The sequence below is a fragment of the Carassius gibelio genome, chromosome B7 (genome assembly GCF_023724105.1).
Source record: "Carassius gibelio isolate Cgi1373 ecotype wild population from Czech Republic chromosome B7, carGib1.2-hapl.c, whole genome shotgun sequence".
NCBI classification, from domain to species: domain Eukaryota; kingdom Metazoa; phylum Chordata; class Actinopteri; order Cypriniformes; family Cyprinidae; genus Carassius; species Carassius gibelio.
In genome coordinates, this window is record NC_068402.1 from 27,482,786 (window position 1) to 27,508,635 (window position 25,850).

The following is a 25,850-nucleotide window of genomic DNA, read 5'->3' on the forward strand; positions in this document are numbered from 1 at the left end:
TCTTGTATTTCATCTGGGTTTCACCCTCAGCCTGCTGTTCACAGAAGCATTAATTATTGGCTTACCGCTTTTATCTGCCACCCCACACTCATGAGTCAGAAAACACATTCAGGAGATAATAGGATAATAATGAAAAAAACAAAAATCTCAAGTAATAAATACAACATGAAAGAGACAATGAGGCCAGCAGAGACCCACAGAGAAAAAGAGAGAAGCAGCAATAGCAAAGGACTGTTATGAGATCAAGAAAAACACAAAATACTTTTGGACAAGAAAAATCACAACTACAGATTGCTCTAGAGTTAAAGGGAAAGCAATGCTGAAACATTTTCTCCTACGCAAGTTCAGTGTGTAGTACAGACATAACTACTGAGGAATCCAAAAGTCTGAAATCACACTGAAAATCTGTGCAATAAACAAAAGGGTCTAGTGACATTAAAATAAAATAAATATGTAACATTATAACAGTAATTTTTCAGATTCCGCACTCATAGTCGCTAATAATAAGTAGTCACTAATAATAAGTACATTTTTGAAGCAAATTATTTTTTTAAAATGATTATGCTTACTTATATGCTTACTTATATATATATATATATATATATATATATATATATATAGTTATTTCTTTTTTCTTTGCATTAAAAAAAAGGAAGTATTTTCACAAATTTTGGTAGTCAATGTACCCAATACCTGTCCCAAAAGTGTAAACGCTGTGGTTCTTGCAAACATGTCGAACATGTCAGATTCTCGCTGTACCAATGGTGTGACTTAGGGGTGGGACTTCCTGTTTACAACTGGTTTAACTAGTGGCACAGGAATAACACATCTCAGCTTTAATATAAACATTTATGAAAATCAGTTAAGTGATTTTTTTTTATTTATTAATGACAGCTGTCCATCAAAAATTGACACTGCTTTCATTTAGGCCTTTAAGTGCTTAATAAACAATGGTCCTCACATTAATTTTTTCTCATGGCTCAAATGAAAGAAAAAGGGAAACAATTTGAAAAAGGGGGGAAATGCAGAAAAATGGGAGGAGAAATATAAGTCCCAGGAGGGGATAAATAATGTCAGATGTATACATTTTGGGGGTGGTTATGGACTTTTTGAATATTCATATTTGCTGCCTATTATCTGCAAATGAAGGTCATAGATTGCTGGATCCCAAATGATGATTCCAGCTCATTTGCACTCTTATGAATATGCATGAAAAAAAAAAAAACTTCCAGACTTCCAGCCTTACTTCTTAACAAAGGCATTTATTTATTTGCTGTCATTCAGTGCAATCAAGAGGATATGAGACAAAGAATGGTAAAGGTCAGATGAGATGGAACATTCTTTGATGGATGAGCCATGAATAAAATGTAAAAAAAAATTAATAAATAAAAAAGAAAGAAAAGCTGGAGTTTTCTCATACAGTATGATTTATTTTTGAAAGCCACCTCTGATGTAATTTTCATCAGTCTCCTTCAGGAGCCATTCAGTAACCAACAACCTGAAATATGTGTGTGTGAACACGTATGCAATATTTCAGTCTAGAACACACATCACCACACGTCTCTGTGTATCTATGTTTTACCATTATCAATGAGGCTTTTAGGCATTTTTGTTTATGTCCTCTATCTCTGACAAATACGCTCTCTGATAGTTTTCTATGACGTTTAAATCAACATTGTAACAAATCAAGCAAATGTGTAACAAAGCAACAAATCCAGTAAGTATGGGTTTTCACAGATACCTTTTTTTTTTTTTACTTAAAGCTACTGTAAAAATCCTCAAAAGTAAAAAAGAAAAAGAAAAAAAGAAAGAAAAGTAGTTAACAACAATTTTTATTTAAATTTTTTTTTTATTATTGTTATATTTAATATTATTAAAAATAAAAGTTTTTATGTAAAATATAAATTGTTAATGCTTCCTTGATAAATAAAGCTAACCTTTAAATTAAGTAAATAAATACTAATCTTACAGACCCTAAACCTTTGAACGATGGTGTAGAGTACTTCAAAATTGACTCTAAATACTTTCACACATTCCTAGTACTGAGGTGAAAAATAATCCATGCAACTTAATTGACAGAAAAAAAACGTCTTGGATGACATCAGTCTTATCTTTAACCATGGCCTCTTCAACCTTTATTTTGCTATGAGTGAGAGATTTATATGTCATTAAACTGAAAATATATTTAGCACAACTTCCAGTTCACGAGGACCTTAAAGCCAGGTAAATGTGTATTTGGACAGGTCTGTAAGATAGATTAGTTAAAGTTAAGAGAAAGTAAAAATGTGCAAAGAAACCAGCACTTCACTATCTTTATCAGAGCACAGCATGCAACTACAACAAAGCCCATTTCCAGCTCTTATCACACAGAGCAGGCCCCAGCACGGAGCTCCACCCTAAGGCTTATTATTCCAATCATATCAAATACAAGCAGGCATGGCTCTTCACAGCTTAGGTCATCCACATTGTTTGATGATGCACACTGGGGCTCAGCATGGAGCTCTGCTATGGGCCTCATACTGCACCTCAGTTCACAGTAAATAGGCCTGAACATTGAGCTGCACTGTGAGGCGCGGCTGATTGAATGTAGAGTAGCTGTACAGGATTTCATCGGCCTGCAGTATGCTGAGCTGGGGAATTTGATTGAAAGCAGGTTCTGTACAAATCTACATGCAAAGATAATTTTTACACTTGCTAAAGTACTTTGCACAATACTTAGTGCATGTTTTCAATACTCTTAAGACAGTCAGCACAATAGCAGTGTGGACTAAACTGAGGATTATTTAGTCTTTGCTTTGATACAAAATGCAATTAATGACCACAAAAACTCAAAACACAAGCAAGACCCTATGCAACTGTAAAACTGTTAAGTCGTCATCATCGAAAGTCGTGACATTTCGCCAAGTATGGTAACCCATACTCGGAATTGGTGCTCGGCATTTAACCCATCCAAGTGTACAAACACAGCAGTGAGAAGTGAACACAAAGGAAAGAAAAAGCTAAGAACAGTATTTTTACGATAAAATGGTTGTGATGAGTGGGGCGGGGCTGAGAACCATGGGAACGGAGCGAGACCGGTGAGTGACTCAGGTGTCGCTCATTTCCAAACCACTCCACCGGCCTCACTCAGTTCCCACGGCTCTCAGCCCTGCCCCACTCATCACAATGGTTGATGCCCAAAATTGCCAACATGAGAAAACTGTATTGTTTGACTCACTATGCTGCACCAAATCTAACACAACACATAATTTGGTTACATTGTTCACATATAAGCAAAATATACATATATATATATATATATATACATTAGGGCCGGGACTCGATTAAAAAAAAAAAATCTAATTAATTAGAGGCTTCGTAATTAATTAATAGAAATTAATCGCATTTTAATCGCATATAAATATTTGACCTGAGAACAGTGAGAAGTATTTTTTTTTTCACATGGATTTATAGTATACCATTGAATAATGACTGAATACATAAGCTTAAGCAACAAAATATTGTTTATTTTTGTTCAACCAAGTCTAGCAGACCAGTGCAATTTTTGCCATGAAGTGTAGCAATAGCATATTTAGAAACAATTTAGAAATAGTACATTTCAGAAATTCAGGAAGCTTATAGGTGCTGGAACCTTCTGTAAAGTGTTTTTTTAGGTAAAATACAATACTGTCAATTACATTCAGAACATTGGAATCCCTGACTATTAGAAAACATCTCTCTGTTGCTTCAGAGGCCATAACATACTAAGTCCAACTCTCAATAACCTTGGCCAAAACAATAAAGAGATCAACATAAACTGTTGCACCAACAAAATAATACATAGTTCAAGATAAAGTGTAAAGTCCACGCTAGCTGCTATATGTTTTGCGTTTAGGTGATACTTGAGGCTCGATGTGCTGCTGCGGTGATAAGCGAACGCTAGTTGGTGCTCCAGTATAATCGGTCCGCCGAAACTCATCCAGTGAGAAACGTTCCGCGGTGCAAAAATAAGTTATTAAAAATGCGGGATTTTTTTTATATATATATATATATATTTTTTTTTTTATATTCCTCGACCAGTATGTGGTTTTGTGCTGCACTGCAGAGTTAAAGCCTTACATAAATTTTGTGCATGCTCTTCATTGAATTTGTTGATGCGCTACATGGTCTAACTAAAATTACATCATAGAGTGCAATCGATTTGGTGTGAGACAAGAAATCAGAATGAAAAGAATTTTACTTCTAGCACTGTACTTTACCTACAGTACACAGTGAATAAGACAGTACTGTGTGGATTTCAAGTGTGTCCAGTAACAGTAGAACTCTCTGCATCAGACATGGACATGCTTTTTTCACAGACTACAGTTAACTCTTCAGATGATGTAACAACTGGATTTGTTAAAGTTTACAATGTTTGTGGCATTAACCTTTTTTTTTATATATATATTAAATGATTTGTTTAAATCATATACATATGCAGAATGCTCACAGTATATGAAAAAAACTGTTACAGCACTTGTCTTTCCATTTTTCAAAATAGAATTGTTAAGCAAGCCCTATTTGAACGTATCTCATGTATATATCTGTAAAAATACATTTACATGATATGAGCTAGCTGACGTCACTTCCTGATTGTTGCTCCTGCATAGGCTTGAGCTCCATCATTTTATTTATTTTATTTTTTTCTTAAAATAAATTTCATATAACGTCATTTTAATTTCTATAACTTGTGAATATAACCCCAATTGTATTCTACAAAACAAACTATCTGGGCTCCTTGTAATCACTAATTATATTTTTATTTCCCGAGTCCGCTATTACTGTAGCTTATAGCGCGCTAGCATCGCCAGTGTGGTTGCCTCTTGTCTCGCTTACATTGCTAATACTCTATTCACACAAATTACCATTGTTTTCCTCACTGTTACTTGCTTTAATGGCAGATGTGTGTCTACCTTTGAGTGTAGGTGAGGACATGTTTGGTGGACTCGGTGCAGCTCGAGCTGGAGGCTGTGGAGAAGCAGATCCGCGACCTGGTGGAGAAGCAGGTCCAGCTGCGAGAGTGGAGAGCCATGCTGGAAACATCCTGGATTGACGCTCACAAGTCTGGGGTAACTATGCAGTGCAAAACTAACACTCCCACCACCTCTACTCCCTGTGTTTCTCTGCATAGGCCTGGCCCACCCAGAACACAATCTTCTCAGATGTCCTTTACCACGGACCTTGGATGCACTCGCAGCAGAAAACGCGAACCAGGCACCAGGCGACAACCTCTCCCCCTCTAGTCTTTGAGATCTCCACCCGTAACCACTTCGCTCCCCTCCGCGAGATGGAACACGACACTGTGATCGTTGGAGACTCCATCGTCCAGCACATCCGTTAGTTGAAGGTAATGTGCACACTCACGGTTTCCCTGGTGCTCATGTTCTCGATGATGGCCACTTTGTTTATTTAAATGGGGAGTCATCTCAATTATCATCAGTAAAATATGGAGTGCCAGAAGGATCTGTTGATTTTCAACTTGTGATTTGAAAATCATATTTCACATGTTACAAAAACAGCATTCTTCCATCTTAGAAACATTGCCAAGCTATGAAACATGTTACCTGTTTCTGATGCAGAAAAGCTAGTTCATCCAGTTCATGACTTCTAGACTGGACTATTGTCTATTGTCCACTGCTACGTGGTTGTTATGCATCCTCAATAAACAAGCTACAGGTAGTCCAAAATGTAGTCGCTAGAGTCCTTACCAGGTTAAGAAAATATGATCATATTACCATATATTAAAATATTGTTACTTGCCTATAAGGGTTAGTTCCTGCATACCAAACTAGTCTTCTACCATGCAACAATCCATCACATTCCCTAGGGTCGCAAAACTGTGGACTTCTGGTAGTACCTAGGATAGCAAAGTCCACTTAAGGAGGTAGAGCTTTTTCACATTTGGCTCCCAAACTCTGGAATAGCTTTCCTGATAAAGTTCAGGGTTTACTCACACTCTCTCTGTTTAAATCTACACATCTCTTTGGCCAGGCATTCAAATACTCTTGTACTGCAGTTATATCTGATGAAATGGATCTGATGAAAAAAAAATATTTTAATGGATATAATATTATTCCTAAGCATGGGTTGAATAAATCATTTATCACTGATGCTTGGTTGGAACAGCAGCTACGCTAATTAAGTCTCTATTATTTTTTTCTGTTTTTGCCAAGGGATTGACATCCAGTGGTAACTAGGATTTACACAAGCTCCAGTCTGGATCCAAAACACATGAGAAGAGATTATGCCAACCCCTTAGAGGACCTCAGATGATGCCAACCCTAAATCAACATACAGAACTACCAAATTTTGCTATACGTTTGATTGCAACATATAATTATTGCTGTTAACAGTGTTCATCGTCTGTTTGATTAAGTCTTTAATTGATTAAGTCTTTAATTGATTTTTTTTCTGTACATTTCTCCCATATGTACATTAACTGATAGTCACCACTGATAAGCTACTACTAAATGTATTGCTATACTTCATTTGGACAACTTTAAAGGTGATTTCTCAATATTTTGAAATTTCTTGTTTTTTGTTTTTGCACCCTCAGATTCAAAATTTTCAAATAGTTTTATCTCAGCCAAATATTATCAAATTCTAACAATCCATACATCATTGGAAAACATATTTATTCAGCTTCCATGCCATGCATCTCTCTAAAAGTGTACTTTAAGACAAAATATTGGCTGATACATCTGTCCACAACTACTAGAAAATACCCAAAGAAAAGAAAAAAAGCAGATGCCTAATGCACATTGAAAGGTTGCTGGTGGAGTTGTAAGCAAAGGTCACCCCAGAGACTGAGATTCTGTTCTGTCATCATTGTGTCCTTCAGTAAGGCTGTTAACCTGACTGCTCTAGGGGAACCATTTCTGCAATTAGTGTACTTGGATGACAAATGTCTGCTAAATGGCCAATAACAACACACACAGAGCCATAAAGACCCTGATCACACCATACTAGAGTAAGTCATGTAAGCTTAAAAGCAACCTCTCAGTTTATTGTAAGGCATGTTTTTAGAAAAAGAAGTTGGACTAAAATACGAATAGAAACAGCAGAGGGTCTACCAGGAGCCATTACATTTAATTAAATCCTTCTTTGCAATGCCCTAAGCACATAAAGCTAGCGGCTACTGTTCTACAGACCTCCAACAGATTTTAAAGGAAATACAATACCACTAGGGCTTCCATTTATATCCTGATCTAAGAATAACTCCATTTGTCCAAACTGCACAGCAGAGATGGTAAAACTGGTCTGGGATCAGCACAGAAGAGTGCTAGAGGATGATGACCTCTGAGGACGTTTCTGTGCTTTGATTTATGATGCTAGAACAAGAGTTTGGGGACAGGAAGGTAAGGATCAATATGAACTGGATGAGCCTCAATAGAGCAACCAATCAGAATCAGAGAAGAGGGACTCAATTCATATTTCAAAGAATGTGTCAACAAATGATGACAAATCTCAATGGAGCATTTCCCGCTGTACGAATATAAATGCACTGTCAGCAAATAATGCTGTAATGAGCTTGAAAAAAACAAAAAACAAAGTGTTGTTAGAAATTATTGTTTGGGGAGTCCATCTAATCCAGCCAATCTTGTCACAAGAATGTGCACAAAAACAAACCTATAAAAATTATCAGGGAAAAACAGAAGAGATGAAGGACGAGAAAGAGGAGTCCAAACAAAAGCCAGAGAGGATGCGAGAGAAGAGATATGACAGAGAGAAATAAAGAAATGGAAGAAAAACATGAAAGAGACTGAAAGAAGAGGAAAGGGGAAGGGAAAGGTTGTGAACTAAATCACAGAGACTGATAAGGGTATTAGTGTCAGAGAGAAAGGTGAAATAGGTTTTCTGATACTGGTTCACCAAAAACCCTCACTCACTTCTCACTTTAGCCTTTATTTCTCTTAGTTTTTAGCCTCTTTTGCAGTTTATCCTGGTTTTGGTGTCCTCTTCTGTCTCAAACAGTGCAACCCAAAATAAAGATCTACTGCGGCAATTTAGAGACTTTGTTGAACGGTCATTACTCAGTATGTGGTGGGCTACCCAGAACACACATATATCCGCCTGCACAAACACAAACACCATTACAGTTTATATACATCCACACGGATAAGCACAAAAACTTTGGCCATATTTCACTCCAAACTCTTAAGAAGTATAATACAGCTTGAAGGCTATTAAGGACCATCAGGATTTTTACACATTATTTTGACAATTCAGTACTGTAATGTGTAAAGAAATAATGATAAATTATTCAAATTGTATCGTTTGTAAACATTTTGGTAGTCTGTGTTATTTAAATTTTATGTAAAACATGTAATCATTATTCAATGTACTGAATTTAATTTATGCTAATTTACATTAAACAAAACTTTGTGTCTGGAGAGGACTATTTTCATTATTGGTTGTCGGCATTACAGTAATGAGGGGGGAAATGTGCTTAACTGTGCTTAATCATGAACAAGATGTCTTAATAGTTTACCCAGACAGATTAATGATATAAAATGTGGGGGAAATTACTGTAAGTCTCCCGTTTCTCAGCATCTTGTTTCTGAGGAAAAAAATAATAATAATTCCAATAATCTCTTGCGTTCTCCTTTAGAGTTTCAGATGAGGTCTTAATGTCTAAAGGCGGGCTTACACGGTGCGATTTTTGCTGTCGTACGAGTCCACTTGTGATTTTTTTCAGTCATGTGGAAATCGTGTATGCTCGTATGGTCGTGGCTCGTATCATGTGCAAAGAATTACGAGCTGAGCAGAGTGGCTTACAAGCACTTCCCGACCTCCCGATAATTTTTAAACATGTCTAAAAAGTTTGTGAGCTATCGGTTTGAAATTGTGACGTGTGCGGTTTAACGAGCAAATAAAAGAGATGGATAGTTAATGGATGTTAAAGGTACTGTATGTATGTTTTTGAATTTACTAAAGTATAAAAAACAACAGAATATGTTTGCAGATATTTAAGAAACACACTAAGATAACATACTTGTTTATCTGAAAAACAATGCTACAGTTAGTTATTCTCAGGTCGGAATGTCTATCTCTGTTTTGGTCTGTGTAACCCACTGCCGGTTTACCCAATTGTATTTCGGCACCCCAGGTTACCAGTTGGCGGAAAACACAGAGTATTTCATTTCATTCATCGTCAGGTGCGCATGTTCCTGTTGGTGCCGTCAATCTGGCATCCTGCATGTGTCAAGTCTGAGGAGGAGGGGCTGAAAAAAAGAGAAGGGTATTCCTGCACAACCGGAGGCTGCAGGTTCAGGACCGCAACTCTTGGACCGCAGCTTTAGGACCCTAGTTTTTTTGTGACAGCGCCACCTACTGTACTGGATCAACACCAATTAAAGATGGACGACGTGGACAGCAATCAGACGGTGAGTACCGATATTTAATTAAGTTTTATTTTATAAAGTTTAAACGGTGCGAAGTTTACATGGTGAGAACTGCTAACTATTAATTAATTCCTACCAAATTAAGAATTCGTGAGCTAGTTTTATTAATTACTACGACATTAACTCATGGCCATGATTTCATAAATCCTTGCTGAGTTTTAATGATGAAGTATTATTAGTGAATCTAGCCTGCACACTAATTAAACTTATCAGATGACAAAGAGCATGGTTGATGTAAGGTTTGTAAGATTTACCTGCAGCTTAATGTATTAGTGTGAATACTGGCTTAATAGTCGTTGTTTTACCATATTTATGTATAACATATCTTTCATAATTAAACTGCACTGACTCAGTATGTGTTAGCCTGTTGTTTTGGCATTGTTTTGCAATGATGAATGAGGCGTTTGGCAATTTTAATAGCTTGTTACAATTTGGCTTAATCTGCAGGTCTACTCCACATACAGTCCATTGATATCATGTGTTAGTACCTGTCATGTTCTGCATGGCCTATATGAAGTGATTTTATGAATTTGGTTAGGCTCATTGTAGGACAGATGATTAAAAAAGGCACTAGGGATATTTTCATGATCTCAAAATATTCTAACAAGTAGACTCTCTCTTTTTCAAGATACACATAAAAATCCAAAAAGGGAGATCCCTGCACGAATTGAAGAGATGCACCACATGCTGCAAGGACTTTCACATATATATATATATATATATATATATATATATACCAGTTGAATATGTTAAACAAATGTTTCTAATTTATCTCTCTCTGTCTCTCGCTCTCTCTTTCTCTAGAGTTGAAGCCTACAGCCATTCTACCCATGCAGCAACTGATGGAAAAATGGTTCACTTTGGTGCTGTTGTGATGTTGTCACTAAAATGACATATAAATATATATATTATATATATATATATTTATATATAAATAAACATTCTTGAATCATTCTTGTGTCTTGTCTTGCCTCTCAACAACTTTTAAAATATTGGCTGTAATTTAGTGACTCCATACGCTGATTGCAACTTTAACTTACCTGATAATGAGCTAATTCACCTTAAGGAGGTTAATCAATATACTGTATAATTCAAGAGACTAAGACTTTTAAGGTTCTTCATTTAATACAATTGTTTTAAAATTTATATACATCAATTTTACAAAATTGATATTTCATTTATATTTTGTGTTTACATCTGCTGCATTTTGAATCAAAAATCACATTTAAAAACAAATACTACTGAGATAAATATATTGATGCTATATACAAAGTAACGTGACAGTCGTGACTGCAGACTAAACCAACAGGGTACTAGAACTGCGGTTCTGAAACTGCAGCCATCGCATATATCGTCCAGTATGGTAGGTGGCGCTGTCGAAAAACTAGGGTCCTAGAACTGCGGTCCTAGATCTGTGGTCCTGAATCTGCAGCCTCCGGTTGTGCAGGAAAATACTATTGGAAATAAACCCTCTCCAATATTTTGAATTTGGACTGCAATACTTAGTTCAACCACTCGGTGTCAATCCTACATACAGCAGCTTTAACTAAATAATATTTAGCTTATAAACTAAATAAAATTGTAGGAAAAAAATAAAAATAAAGAACGGTCTTTCCCCTATCAAAAGCACATTTCCATTTTTCCATTACAATAAGCATGAAAAATAAATAACACTGTTTTTATCAAGCCAAAAACACACAGTCACACTTTATGACATTAAACACAAACAGAAGCCACAACGAATGGATCACATTAGAGCATAAAACGGAATATATTATTAATCTTTCACAGACATACACACACGCACACACACACACACACACACACTTTGTGCAGCAAAATAAACATACAAATTTGACTGCATTACAGACCATCTATATTTCCCCATGTAAAGACGGCAGTATAATATCCATACAAATGACAGACTAATATTCATTATATATTTCAGTAAATCCTTTGCAAATCTAAGATGGCAGCACTCGCAATGAGAGCCTATTCAAAGCAGCACTGTCAACTACACTTGACAACTCTGATATCTATAATGTATGAGACTCCATTTCTGTGGTGAGGAACTTGTGCTGGAAAACAAAGATACATTTGTGTGTGTGTATGTGTGTAGAGGAGGAATGAAAGGAACGCTATCAATCATTTGACTCATCAGTGCATTAATGTCTGGGTGCTTGTCAGCATGGGTGTGTACGTGTGTGTGCGTGTGTGATGAGATCAGGCTCATCTCTGTGTCATTATGGAGCAGCTCATAGGTTATCAGGGGAGGTGAGAGTTATTTATAACACCTTTTTACTTTTCCTTCCACTGTCTCACACTCTTTTTCTCTCATTCGACATGCTGTTCCCAACACATGTTCTCTCTTCCTACCATCCCTCTCTCCCCTTGACCAACTTCTCAAGGTGGGGTGGCAGACAAGCATTTATCCTAGACACTGTACATTGACAGTCTGCAAACACATACACCTGCATATGGATGCTACATGTCCTCACACACTGATAATATTCTGGCCTATACATTTATTGCGATCATTTACTTCAGACTGTCATATTAAAGAGCTGTAATTCCTTAACCTTTCCTCCAATCCTCCAATTGTAATAAATACCCTCACATTAAAGCCCAGTGTGCACTTAAAGCCCATATTCATTATTTAACTGTAATTGAATATGGTTTGGTCAACAGCTAAAATAACAAACAATTGTGCCTGTGTTCACAAAAACACACACACACACACACACACACACATTTGTTTTTGTGAAAAGTGGGGACGTCCCATAGGCGTAATGGTTTTTATACTGTACAAACTGTACATTCTATGGCCCTACACCAACCCTACACCTAACCATAACCCTCACAGGAAAGCATTTTTACTTTCTGAAAAAAACTCATTCTGTATGGATTATAAGCGTTTTGAAAAATGGGGACATGGGTTATGTCCTCATAAGTCACCCTCTCCTTGTAATACCTGTGTCATACTCATGTCATTATACAAAGTTGTGTCCTGATATGTCACAAAAACAAGAGCACACACACACACACACATATGGACCTAACTGTTTGGTTCTCAACCTTTTTGATTTCATATTTATTTTATTTATTTACTTATTTAACTTATTTTAATGTATGGAAACTCCTCGCAAATAAATAAATGCATGAATTAATATATATTTTTAAAAAGCATGTAAATTAACTCCAAGTGCAACTTTAGCATGTGAATGCAATTATTGCAGCATTTGTGTATTTGAACACAAGTGCTCTTCAGTGCTTGACAGTTGAAGTAATTACAGAGTACATAATGTTTGGCCTTCTTAGAATTAGCTTTGATTTAAAAAAAAAAAAAAAACATCTAATACAATATAATAGCAAACGTAAATGTAATATCCTCCAGACATTCTGATTCAGAGAAATGAATATAACACAAATTTAATGTTTAGCATATGCAAAGTTAAGCTTACATTTTGGAAAATAGCCCAAAACAAGCTATAAATCTAGCAAAAAGCTATAAAATCCTCAATATCGTTGGGAGTTTATTTCCTGTGCCTTCTGAAAATGTAATTATATAGGTCACTCACTCAGTGATTTCCTCGGTAACAGTATGTTCCACCTGTAGACGGGAGTTCACCTCGATGAAGTAGTGTTTTCCATGTTTATCCACCAGGAACTCCACTGTGCCTGCATTCTCATAGCCCACCTAAGAAAAAAAAAGTTGTAATGTTAGCACAAAAAATTTATTTGAGCATCAGTTGTTTATGGACCATCTTAAACCTCCTTAATAAACACAGCTAAACATCCGTTTGAGTACCTGTTAAGTCTCCTGTCTGCAGTGGTGTCAAAAGTACTGCCATTCATTACTCAAGTAGAAGTATAGATACTAGGGTTTAAAAAGACTTTTGTAGAAGTTGAAGTATCAACTCAAGCTTTTTACTCAAGTAAAAGTGCAAAAGTACTGGTTTAAAAAACTACTTAAAGTATAAAAGTAAAAGTAATGTAAGGGAAAAAAATGCCATTAAGAACAAAAGCTTAGGCCGCACCACAGGGGTCTATTGTACACTACCCCATCTCCTCAAAAAAACATTTTTCTAAAGGCCATAGGCCATAATGACTATAATGTTGTATTAAAATGTTCATGTTGAAAAATTTGGGATGCACTATGCTTCCTGTTTCAGCCGCATATATGAAAATACAAAAATGGTGTGCACATCCCAAACATCCAATTAGGACACAGGTGCAAGACAACTGAATGATATAGACAAATAAAGAAATGAAGTCTGAACACTGAAAACTACTGCTCCAGAGGAATTTAATCAAGCAACGTTTCGACCTTCAGGTCTTCCTCAGCCGCATATATGCCCATTTAAAATGAACGCACTTTAGTACAATGCAAATACATTAAAGGACTAGAGATATGATGACTAGTTGCCAATAAGTATTGTTATGGTGCAAAAAGTCAAACTTCAGAGGCTTGTCATCAATAACTTTTAATGGAATGTTTATGCACATCCATGATTAGCTGCAGGAATCTGCGAGGGCAATGGACAAGAACATTGGTGCAGGCTTAATAACAATAACACTTGTATGGTGGTCTATTTACAATAAACATTATAGTGCTGTCAAAATGAATGATTAATCCAAGTGATTAATCAAAAACTAAAACTGAAAAAGAAATCATAATTCTGATACTTTCTTGATTGATAGCTTCTTGTATTCGGTACATACGTCTGCTATGTCCAGTGTTCGGGGGGTAACGAGTTACAAAGTTGGTATAGCCTATTTATCACAACATTGTCAATCGCATCGTCAATCGAAAACGATAATTTATTCAAACGTCTCGCTACCGAACTACCTACAGTAGCTTAATTTGTGGAGGACGAAGAAAAAGCACATATTTGGTAAATGAGCTAGTGAGAAATAATAACTTTTAAGTAGGGTCCAGTGCCTTTTCGATACTTTTAAAACGGTACCGGCTCCTAAACGGTGCCTGAACCAATACTTTAAAAAAAAAAAAAACAACAAAAAAAACTATGGATAACTTTAAAGAACATTACAAATATTTAAAATAAATCCATAGCTTTTCAGCTTGGATGCTCTCATTTCCCAAGTTGTGCTTCCCTTAATCTAAGCCTAATAAATGTATTTCACAATCTGGGTCATTATTTAATACAAAACCACACATAATGTTTCTACTGTATCTCTGTCAATCACTCTGATATTTAGTTAAGATGAGTGCTGTCTGTCACTGTCTTAAATCAGTTCTGTGAATTACTGTATGGTCATTCTTTATAAAGTATAGCAACAATGTCGTTTTTAAAATACAGTACTGTGCAAAAGTCTTATGGACAAATTAGTATTTTCTCCCCAAAAAGGGTTTTAAGCCAGTTATTTATATCTTTTGCTGTAGTGTGTCAGTAGGAAATATCAGTTTGCCATTAATTTTAATAATAATCTAGTGCGATTTTGAATGCACAAGCAGTCTGACAACGGCAAAATTAATGTTTGGAAATGTAAACTGATATTTTATACTGACACTACAATATATAAATAACTGTCCGAACACCATTCTTTTAAGTGAAAATACTAACGTGCCTAAGACTTTTTTGCACAGTAGTGTATGTATAAAGTACGTATGATTAAATTAAGTATATTTAAGTAAGTGTAATTAAAGTATGTGTTCGTTCATATGTGTTAAGGGCTAGATTTTCGCTGGAGGAAACGGCTGTGGTGTGATGAGCGAAAACTTTACAGATGAGAAACCGACTGCTACCTCGTGACCTTTTGTAAACTGTATTTATGACAAAGAACTGCACAGATATGGATATTCTAACAATCTATCGATAAACATACCTTGTGTCCTCTGTTTATTTAAGTGCGCATGCGCTGCTCCATTCGCGGTCTGCGCCTCTGCGGATTGAAGAGCGCGCTGAAAGACGGGAGGAGACCGGTCTGACGCTGCTTTCATGTGAAATTTAAGCGGACTGACTCTGAGGCGATCGGATACCAGTTCCATACCCAACCCTACTTTTAAGAAATATATTTTTTGATAAACGAACCCAAAACTGTCTATGTCCTGGCTGAACTGGGATGTGATTTGTGTCACGTGCAGGTGCGATGGATCGCGTACAAACCAATAGGGTGTCGCAATGGTATTTGTTTATACTTCTCATCCAACCACAATCAAATTCACTCCATCCGGATTGGCGCAATTTATCTGGATAGGTTTTTTTTTTTTTTTTTTTTTTTTTAAATGATGACAAGCCAGAATGAAAACAAGCCGGAATGGAATAGCAGTAACGAAGCTATTTTTAAAATGTAAGGAGTAGAAAGTACAGATACTTGCCTGAAAATGTAAGGAGTAGAAGTAAAAAGTCGGCTGAAAAATAATTACTCAAGTAAAGTATAGATACCCCAAATTTCTACTTAAGTACAGTAACGAAGTATTTGTACTTCGTTACTTGACACCTCTGCCTGTCTGCCTGTAATTTTTAAGCAATCTTAAAGAATTAGGTTAGATTTTTCAGGTGTGTTTGATTAGGGATAGATCTAAACTGCAGGATGGTGGCCCTCCAGGACCAGAGTTGCCTATCTCCGATATACTTCAAGCTGCACTTTGCTTTGGAAGTCATCCAGTAAAATCAGTCGCTAAGTTCAGGCATGATACAAGAACCCAACACATGAGCTCCACAGCATGCAATGATCAAAATATGCTTTCTGTTAGAAACTAGAAATAGTGGTAACAATGTCAGATATTTTGGAATGGAATTATGATGAGTAAGTTTGAGAACTTTATTTACATGTGCCGGTATCCCAAGGGGCTTCTGCTTGAGCTCCCAGAGGAATGACAATTTGAACCCAAAATGATGAGCAGATTTAATTTAAAAACCCAAACTTTCCATCTTAAATCTCTCAAGCTTGTAGAATAAAAAAAAAAAAAAAAAAAAAAAAAAAACCTCATGCGACTGGTTAATTCTGCTGAACAGCATGGTGCCAGTGGAAGGAAGCAAAGAAGCTTCTGGTAAAAGCCATGAAATCAGCAGGACTGCTGGTCTTGACACAAGCCAAAAACACAACCCATGGAGCAGGAGATATGCATGAGATATACAGTAGAGACAGATACCCTAGATGAGATGAAGACAGTCTCACATTAAACATAAGAGACATAAGAAGGAGACAAAGATACAAGAACCCACTTCTAAAGTTTGAAACTCTCTTCTCTTTTTCTGGTGTCTTCTCTCTCAAGCTCTCTTTCATACATGCTCTCATTCAGGCTACTTGGATACACTGAAGGGATTGAAGATAATCCAGTGCCAAAATTCACTGTAATCTGATCCAATTTCTCCCCACAATTCAGCACTGCCTACTAATCCCACATTGCAATGAGCTTGCCAAAAGCAGACGCTCACCCACACAAACAACACAAACACAAATATACACACAAATATAATTTCAAACATAGCTTTGTAAATTCACTCTGACATATTACAATATTTACCACATATATGTGGACATAAATCCACACTTTTTGATGCTTAACACAAACAAAACAAACTTTTAAACTGCTGTGATGCTGTTTTGACTAAATTAATTCACTCTTTTACTCAGTGCCCACCCTTTTTCCATTCTTCCCTCTTTTCCACATCCCTCCACACCCCATGCCAATCGTGTCAGGAGGATTTTAAGCTCTTAAATCTTAACCGACTAACATGACCATGAGAACAGGGTTCAAACTGATGTCACTAGAGATAAGGAGAGAGAGGAAAAAAATGAATGAATAAAAAACAACATATTGGTGACTGAACAAACAAATAAATCATTGAATGAAAAAAGGGGAAAAAATGAGTTAAATCCACAAGAGTTTCTTCTTGTAGAACTTTTTTTAATATATATATTTTTTTAGGGTGCTGAATTTGTAATCTGTAAACCTTTTCTCCATACATGCACAAAATGCGTGCTGATGTCATTGCAAAAAGATTAAACTCACCCACAAAGTGATTTATCAAGCCTGAATGTTGCTTCAGAACCTGCAACTGCATGTACAAATTGATACCACTGAAAGGCAGGAATTGATCTGATTCACATGTAACTATTGTCATAAATGGAAAATTATGAGAATATGTAAATCTACCCAATGCTGCTGGTTTTCTCACATGCACTAATGTGACATGATTTTTTTTTCATAAGCAATTGATTTACCGGTATTCAAAATCATAAATGAACTTCAAGGGGTTTCATGCGAAATGATTAATACGTTAATTTAAGTAAATACTGACTTGTATATAAAAATGTGTAGAATGCATGTATATTTATACAATAAATCATATTATATTTGTCTTTTATTCAGTACATTTATATACATCATATAAATGGAAATTCTTGAGTCAGACATCAGCGTTAAATAACAAATCAACCCAAATTCAAACTGAACAACAACAAAACATATGCTTCACATAGCAGAGCTAGAGAAACATAAGCTTACACCATTGGTTCTCAATCATTTTGACTCCAAGAGTCACCTTTATCCAAGACAACATTTGGTAGCACTTTATTTTACAGTCCTGTTCCTCATGTACAAACTATGTATTTATTATAGTAATTACAATAACTATGTAATAACTAGGTACTAACCCTGAACCTAACCCTGAACCTACCCCTAAACCTAACCCTACCCCATGTAGCTACCTTGTGTTACCAGAACTTTCTTAGATAAATACACTGTAAGTACACTATAAGTACATGCTAGTACATGTACTGTAAAATAAAGTGCAACCCAACATTCAAAGGCAATCATTTCTAAGATAATATATGCCTCTTAGACTTGTGCTCTAATAAAAATACATAAAGATATGGTGTCAGTTAAATGTTCTACTTCTTTATTTTCAGTAAATGTTTTAGAATTATAATTAAGATTGTTAATATTACTAATTTATAAAATGGTTCCAATCTTTGATTCTGATTAGTCAACAGCTGTGTTTTATTCATGATAAAGCATGACTATGACAGCTTCACCCAACTGTTTTGTGCATCATTGCAAACACCCTTAGCAACCACCCTTTACATCATAAACAATCAATATAGCATCCAAACAGTTCCATGTATTATGCATTTCAACGAACATAACTTCTTACTTATGTAATAATTTATGACTGACCCTTGCTGCTCTTATGTTGCATTATTTACCTTTAATATCACACTTCACGCTGTCAAAAAAAGTCTTCTCATAGGGAAGATAATTCTCATGGAAGATACTCCTTTTTCACATGGCTTCTAGTACCTTACTGCTTAATTTGCATAAGTTGAAGACTGATTGGGGCCCCACTGGAAGGTGGATTTTATCTACTTCATACCTAAAAATACAGTCTTTCCTTGAATTATGCAGCTCAGCTTTACTCAGCTACCAACTTTTCACTGTTCTCACTGCTCACTTTTTCACTGTAAAGGACCTCAAAGACCTAAACCAAATTGTTGCTGCAAATTTTATTTTAATCTGTCATGTCATGCCTTCTTGCCTCTTCCTCGTTGTCTCTTCAACTCATACTCTCTACAAACTTACAAATACATACACCATAGATACACCGCTTTATAAATAGTTTAGCAGAATAATGTTCTTTCATGCCTTCTCAAAAAAATAAAAAAAATAAATAAATAATAATAATATATATATAAATATATATTATGTATATAAACTGGTAAAATAAATAAAACATTAATAAAATATTATAAAAGTTCCACATTGCCATAGCCTATGTTTCTCTATTCACACAACAGCGATTGAGTTAGTGCATTTATACAGCAACCACAATCGCAAACAATACAGTCAAGATCTCATGACAGAACAGACTGGCTGAATGATGCTTTCATTTAGATGCTAAACTGCAGCTTTGTTTGTTTTTCAGATCATCTGCGGCGGCGCTTCCGCAATGAGGAGCGAGCGTTTGCGTGCGCATGGTTGCCGGATTGCTTAAAATAAGTAAAACACCAGGAAGAAAATATCTATGTAACAGCGAAGCTCTGAATTGTGGATTTGATCTCTTGATACATGGCAACCGCACTCATGAGATTTCGCAGTGCAGAGCAGTCTGGAATAATATGTTCCCCTTTTTGGACCTTTGGCGCATTCTTTTGGGAAAGTATGCTTGAATTTGAAATATTCAACATTCAATATTCTAATATTCGATAAATCGCCCAGCCCTAGTTGAGTGTTTATTTGCAAAGGCTAGTATTGCCGGAGCTTAAGCTCTTGAAGTTCCACCCTACATTACATTTTTTCACTTTTAAACAGTATACTGATAATACCATTCTTGTATTGTCACTGACTAATCAACAATGTCGTGACATCATTTTCCTGTGGCTCCATAGTGATTAATGCAACATAACTCCATTTGCAAATAAGTACAGACATCTTGGAAAATGCAATTAAAAATTAAAATCTGTAATTTAACAATTCTCTTATTTAGCTGACAAGAAAATATATCATTAATCTTACGTGATACAAAATTTCACCTGCTCAACAGTCTGTGGTCTTTGTTGCCTTATTCTCCTATTTGTGATGTGCCATACATTTTCAATAGTAGATAGATCTGGACTGCAGGCAGGCCAGTCAAGCACATCCACTCTGTCTATGAAAGCATACTGTTGTTGCTTGTGCAGAAAGAGCCTTGCCATTGCCTCACTCTAATAACCATGGAATGCCTCACTCTTATAACCATGGAATGCCTCACTCTTATAACCATGGAATGGAGTCATTTTGATGGCAGCATATGTCACTGTACAATCTTAATATATGCCTCAATTTTAATTGTACCTTCAAATGTAATGTAATGGTACATTCAACATACTGTATGTAATGTCGTTGGTGGCATTGTATGCCATACGATGATAGATGTTGGCTTGTGCACCTGACACTGATCTTCTGTCATTGGCAAAGAGAACTCAGTGATTGTTTTTCCTAAAAAACAAGCTGAAATGTGGACTCATCTAACCACAGCACACATTACCACTGTTTTTAGACCACCTGAGATGAGCTTGGGCCCAGAGAACTTGACAGCATCTTTACATAGAATTGAGGTATGGCTTTCTTTTATGTAACAGAGATTTAAGCTGCTTTTCTTGATGCAGAGATGGACAGTTTTCTGAAGTTCTCTTGAGCCCATGTGGCTATATTTAACACAGTAGCACGATGGGTTCTCATGTAGTGCTCGAAGATTTCATACATTCATGTTTCCTGAAGATTTCTCCATATTCCCTGAATCTTTTGACAATTTGTTTTTCATCATGATATCCTCACCTAATATGAATTCACCTGCTTATTGTGAAATGTTTCAAAACAGTTGAAAACTGTTCAAAACTTAGATAATCTTTTCACTTTTATTTTACCCATCTCAACTTTCTAGGAATCAAAATTAATTTATTGCATTTTACAAAATGTCCCAACATTTTGAAAATGGGGTTGTATGTTTATGCCCCAAACGAGAAAACATGGCTTTAATTTAGGTTTCTGCAGTTTTTGACGAGATGAACAGGGATGCTAACGGAGAGCTTACTGCAGATGCTACAGACCTCCTTGACCTGCAGAAGTGTCGATAGATCTCCCCATCTCTTTTTTCTTATCCTTTCACCTCACCATTGGATTTCTGGTTTCTGTGAAATACTTGCTACTTCCCTTTATGAAGCAGAGACAAATAGGCAGGTTATAACGAGTTCCATAAAGAGGGACAGGATGAAAGGACAGATGGTGAAGAGAAGAATGTGTGTGTGTGTGTGTGGGGGGGGGGGGGGGGTTGCAATCAGTGTCTTTTTGATCAGACGTGTTTGTGGTGACATGTGATTATAATCGGCTCTCAAGTGGCTCCCATGGTGACAATTCACCTACAGATATGACCCAGAATACGCCAATGAAAAAAAAAGTAACTGCGTCCAAATATGAAGGATCGACACTAGCAGATGTGAAAACATGAGGAGAATACAAAGAGAAGTAGAAAATCACCAGGTTATTAGCACACAACATTGTTCAATCATTACCAGCAGAGTGTCAGAGCTCCGGACGTGCTCAGACTCAACTCACTGCTTTAGTGACATCTAGAGAACGCTTTATGTTATGAACTAATTAAACTATTTAACTGAGTGTTGGAAAGTATAATAAACAAGACAAGTTCAAATAAAACTTGTTATTATGACGATCTGCTTCACTGTTTATAGATTTTATATCTCTGAGTTTCAGACAATAAAGCAGATGGCAGATTTTCTGTTCGGAATACATTAAAGAAGCACACACACAAACAAGCCGTTCCATGCACTACAGTGAGCATTCTGCTAGCCTCTTAAGCAAAAGCACAATTTTGAGAAAACCACTTGGTTCATCCCCTCCTTCAGATCATCCCACATTGGTCCATAGAGGGAAGAAAGAAAATAATATGATCAAATGTTTTTAAGAATTAAAACATTTAACATGATTCATAGCCTTAAAAACAGAGCTCAGTGAGTCAGTGAATGAGTGAGTGAGTGAGTCAGTAAAGAGAATGTTAGTGAGGAGATGTCACAGCTGTCACAGCTTTCCTTAACTAGAGGAAAAGGAGGGGCTATCAGACTTGTGCAGGTCATTTGGGACTTACTATAAGTGAATGTGTGACCAATTAAGTCAATGAGTCAGTGAATCAATGAGCAAGTCAGTGAACAAGTGTATGAATCTGAATGAGTGAGTGAGTGAAACGGTCAATAACGTACTTCACAGCTCTTTAGCAATCTTGAGGCATGAGAACGGTTGTCATGGCAACACAGACAATGACAAATAAACCAGAATGAAAAAATGCTCATTAAATCTTGCTATCTGCTCATTGATCTGGCTCATCATTTTTTCTCCATTCTATATTTGTAACCTTTCATCCACTCTATCACCTTAATTGAGGAAAAATACTCTCTCTCCCCTTATCTCTCTGAACTGTAAATATAATGGACATACTGCACCTAAAGACAGTGCTTTGCTTTACAACTTTATTTTCTACATCTTCATGTTTACAACCAGCATCTAAACATTGTGATCCAATCCGGGTTATGCTCAATCATGAGGTTGAGCATTTCATTTCATTGTCTTCAGACAAATGCCTTATGTTTTGCTCACATTGGATCTATTTTCCGGGATAATCTTCTTGACTGATATCTTGATCTTTTATGAGCACATTAGCACTTTTCTTTTTAATGCAAATATGTAGACAACATTTTGTTACAACTGTGTAAATATGACCTTACTCTGAATGATACATTTTATGAGTTTGAAAAGTCCATCCTTTGTCCTCCCCTCCCTCTTCCTTTCCCTTGTAATAAATAAATAAATAAACTTTAGGCTGAAGTTCTGCTGAATCCACCAAACTGGCCCATAGACAAGACAATAAAAACCATGGCAAACGTCCCATAATACTTAGTAAGAGCCCAAAGCTTCAGTGAATATAATCCAAGGCGTCCATGCTAAACTGAAAAACAAACAAACAAACAAAATTCACAACACCACACCTTCCACACACACACACTCCAGACAAACCAATGACATTCCTCAAAAATTCGCCTGCTGGCAGTCTTGTGGAATTAAGATTGATGTCCTCAGTCAGAATATAAAATAAGAGCCAGCAGATAAGTGCAGTCCTAAAGCTTGTTAACACCAGCAGGACATTCTGCAGAAGACCATTTCTGCAGGCCTCTCTTAGTCTCTCTGTGAAATGCATTAAATATGAGCTCCTGCATGAACAGCTCAATTAGATTGGCTTGAAAAAAAAAAGAGAAAGATGTGTAAAAGTTTGCGTATACATGTTTCTGAGAACTTACACAACTATTTTGAATGCAGCTCACATCAGGTGGCACAAACAAGAGCTTAAAGAAAACAGAAATGTATTTGTTGTAGGGGTGTTCTGATTGATCGGCTACCAATCACTATCGGCTGATAATCGCTTTGGGATGATTGGTCAGCGTTGTCTATAATGACGGTCTCTATAAAAACGATCTCAACTGATGACATGTCTGTCATCAGAGGTTTGGCATGACATGCAGCGACCGTCTCCGTCTCTGTTCAGCGTGGGTGAAATAAATATAATGCTGAAGGTGAGTTAAATACATATTTCTTCATTAAATTAATTTGAAAACTTCTTTGAGACATAATTTCACATACAGCGAATCACTGCGCGTGCTTTCGTTCTCTCTCAAAATGCGCATATGGCTTCAAATCACATTGCGCTTACACTAAGTGAGCTGCACGCTGTGCAGTTAACACAGGAATTGTCACATGCACAATTGAGGCAGTGTCGCGATGCAGTGCATGGCGCAGCACAAGTGTTTTTGCTAGCTTCAGCCTAATGCAGTTCTCATTTTCCCAACCTGTGACGCATTGTTTAAATATCAAATGCATTTGCACCCATTTGTGTGCTTAAGGGCGTGCTGGTCTAAGAAACAAGAGGTGTGTTCAGGCACACTGTTGGTGTGTTGCTATTTTGAAAAAAACTGAAAAGAGGCTGTGCCATTGACTAACTCAAACCTGGTCTAAAGTCTAAAGTCAGTAGCGGAGTAGGTTTTTTTGGTTATTTGAAGAGTGCATTAGTATAGGCGGTTACCACAGCTTGCTTACATTCTACTTATTAATCACATAGGGACACACAGCAGTGCACAAACATGCCAAATATAAAAAATTAAAGGCTCTCTATCCAAAAGAACATTATTGTGTAGGTTTAATAAATATAAAAATGCCTAGATGTCATAATGTATATGCATTGCATGTATCAGATTTAGGCTACCTTTTTCAGATCGTTTAAGCTCAGAGTTTATTTTTGCTGCGCTGCAATCACTGAATTAAAGTAACAGCACATTGTTTGGGTTAAATATTAACATGGATTGACACAAAAATTTGCAAGCCCCGAAGGCACCTGTGCCGTGTGCTTTAGACCATGCGCTTAGATCATTAAAATAGGGCCCTCTGTTTGAGAGTGCGAATGCAGTGCATATTTTTCCGCACTCATGTTAACGGATTTAAGGATACACACTACTCACAATTATGTTTCGTCAGTGCATTTAGGAGCGGTGCGTCTGCAGCAGTGCAGAGAAAGTTTCAGCACAGTCTAATTTTGCTTCACTGCAATCACTGAATTAAAGTAACAGCGCATTGTTCGAAGTAACTGCCAAAGTAAAAAGCATTCAATAATATGTTTCATATTTTTATTGCATTTAAACACGTCTATGAAAGACTGCATTACTGTACTGTGTAAAAAGAATCACAATGCTGAAAAAAGCATTTTAAGTAACAATGTTTGGATTTGGAATCAAAATAATGGATAAATATTGTGTTTGTAGTAAACCACGGATCAACTGCAGACTTCTGTGTGAAAGCACAGTCAGTAATGCTTCTGCACTGCTTATGTACTGTATATGGAATGCACATGTATGCAAACGGAGTGTGTGTGAACCCGGTGTAAAAGGCCACCTCACATACAGCTCATGAAATCAGACTTGTGCTTGTATGCAAGCTATTGTGCAACAATTGCACAATTGTTAAAAACAAAAATACAGTGCATGATCAAACATTTAGGTGAGATAAATATATATATTTTAGAAAAATGTCAAAAAAAAAAAAAAAAAAAAAAAAAGCATCACAGGAGAGGGGATTCATTTAAAAAAATGAAATTCGTGCCTTGAATAAATGTCTAAAAATCGTGATTGGATCATCACTTTAAATCTCTACATGAAAAAAAAAAGAATGCTTTAAAAAGATACTGCTGGGGATTGGGTAAATAAAATGTAAATTATCTTTTTTTTCTTTATCGCATTTCTGGCCCTCAAGTTTGTTTCCAATCATTCAGATTTTAACAGAATAAATACAACAAATCAGATTTCAGTCAAATCAAATTAAATTTTATACAACTACAACTCAAAATGTTCAGTTACAAATTGTCAAACAACAGTCAGTATCAACACTGATTTGAGTCTAATAAGCTTTATAGTGCAGTAAAACGCATTAACAGTTATTGGTTCAGGTAATAACTTGCCATTCAATGAAAGAGTGAATTATATGAGACTGATTTATAAGGGATTTTCATTCACAAAAAAATAAAAATAAAACCTTATACCTATCATCTGGTTGGAAATTAGACTACACTTGTAGTGCTTTGTGTTTTTGATGGGCTAAAAATAACAGGCTCATAAAAAGCAGTAAATCATTTATTGCACTACACTGAATAGTAGGTCACTGAACACTTTTAGGTTATTTCAGGGCTCAGTTGATTTTGGTGCTCATTTATAATAAATAAATAAATAAAATAAAATAAAAAAAATTGTAAAAGCAATTGTGCAGGCATATGTAGCATACAAGTACAAGTGTGCAATAAGTCTGTCCTCATGTGGGTTTATATTTACAGTAAGTATGGTTAAGTCAATAAAGCACATCGTTTAACAGAAATC

The 25,850-nt window shown here is 36.1% G+C and overlaps 1 protein-coding gene across 1 annotated transcript in view; it reads right to left on the reverse strand.

Moving 5' to 3' along the window:
• Window positions 1-25,850, reverse strand: part of pcxb (pyruvate carboxylase b) — a 176,480-nt gene that overhangs the window by 130,149 nt on the left and 20,481 nt on the right. The window contains exon 8 of the mRNA XM_052560785.1: window positions 13,001-13,119. Coding sequence (XP_052416745.1) covers window positions 13,001-13,119 — 119 coding nt within the window. The remainder of the gene's footprint in view (window positions 1-13,000; window positions 13,120-25,850) is intronic.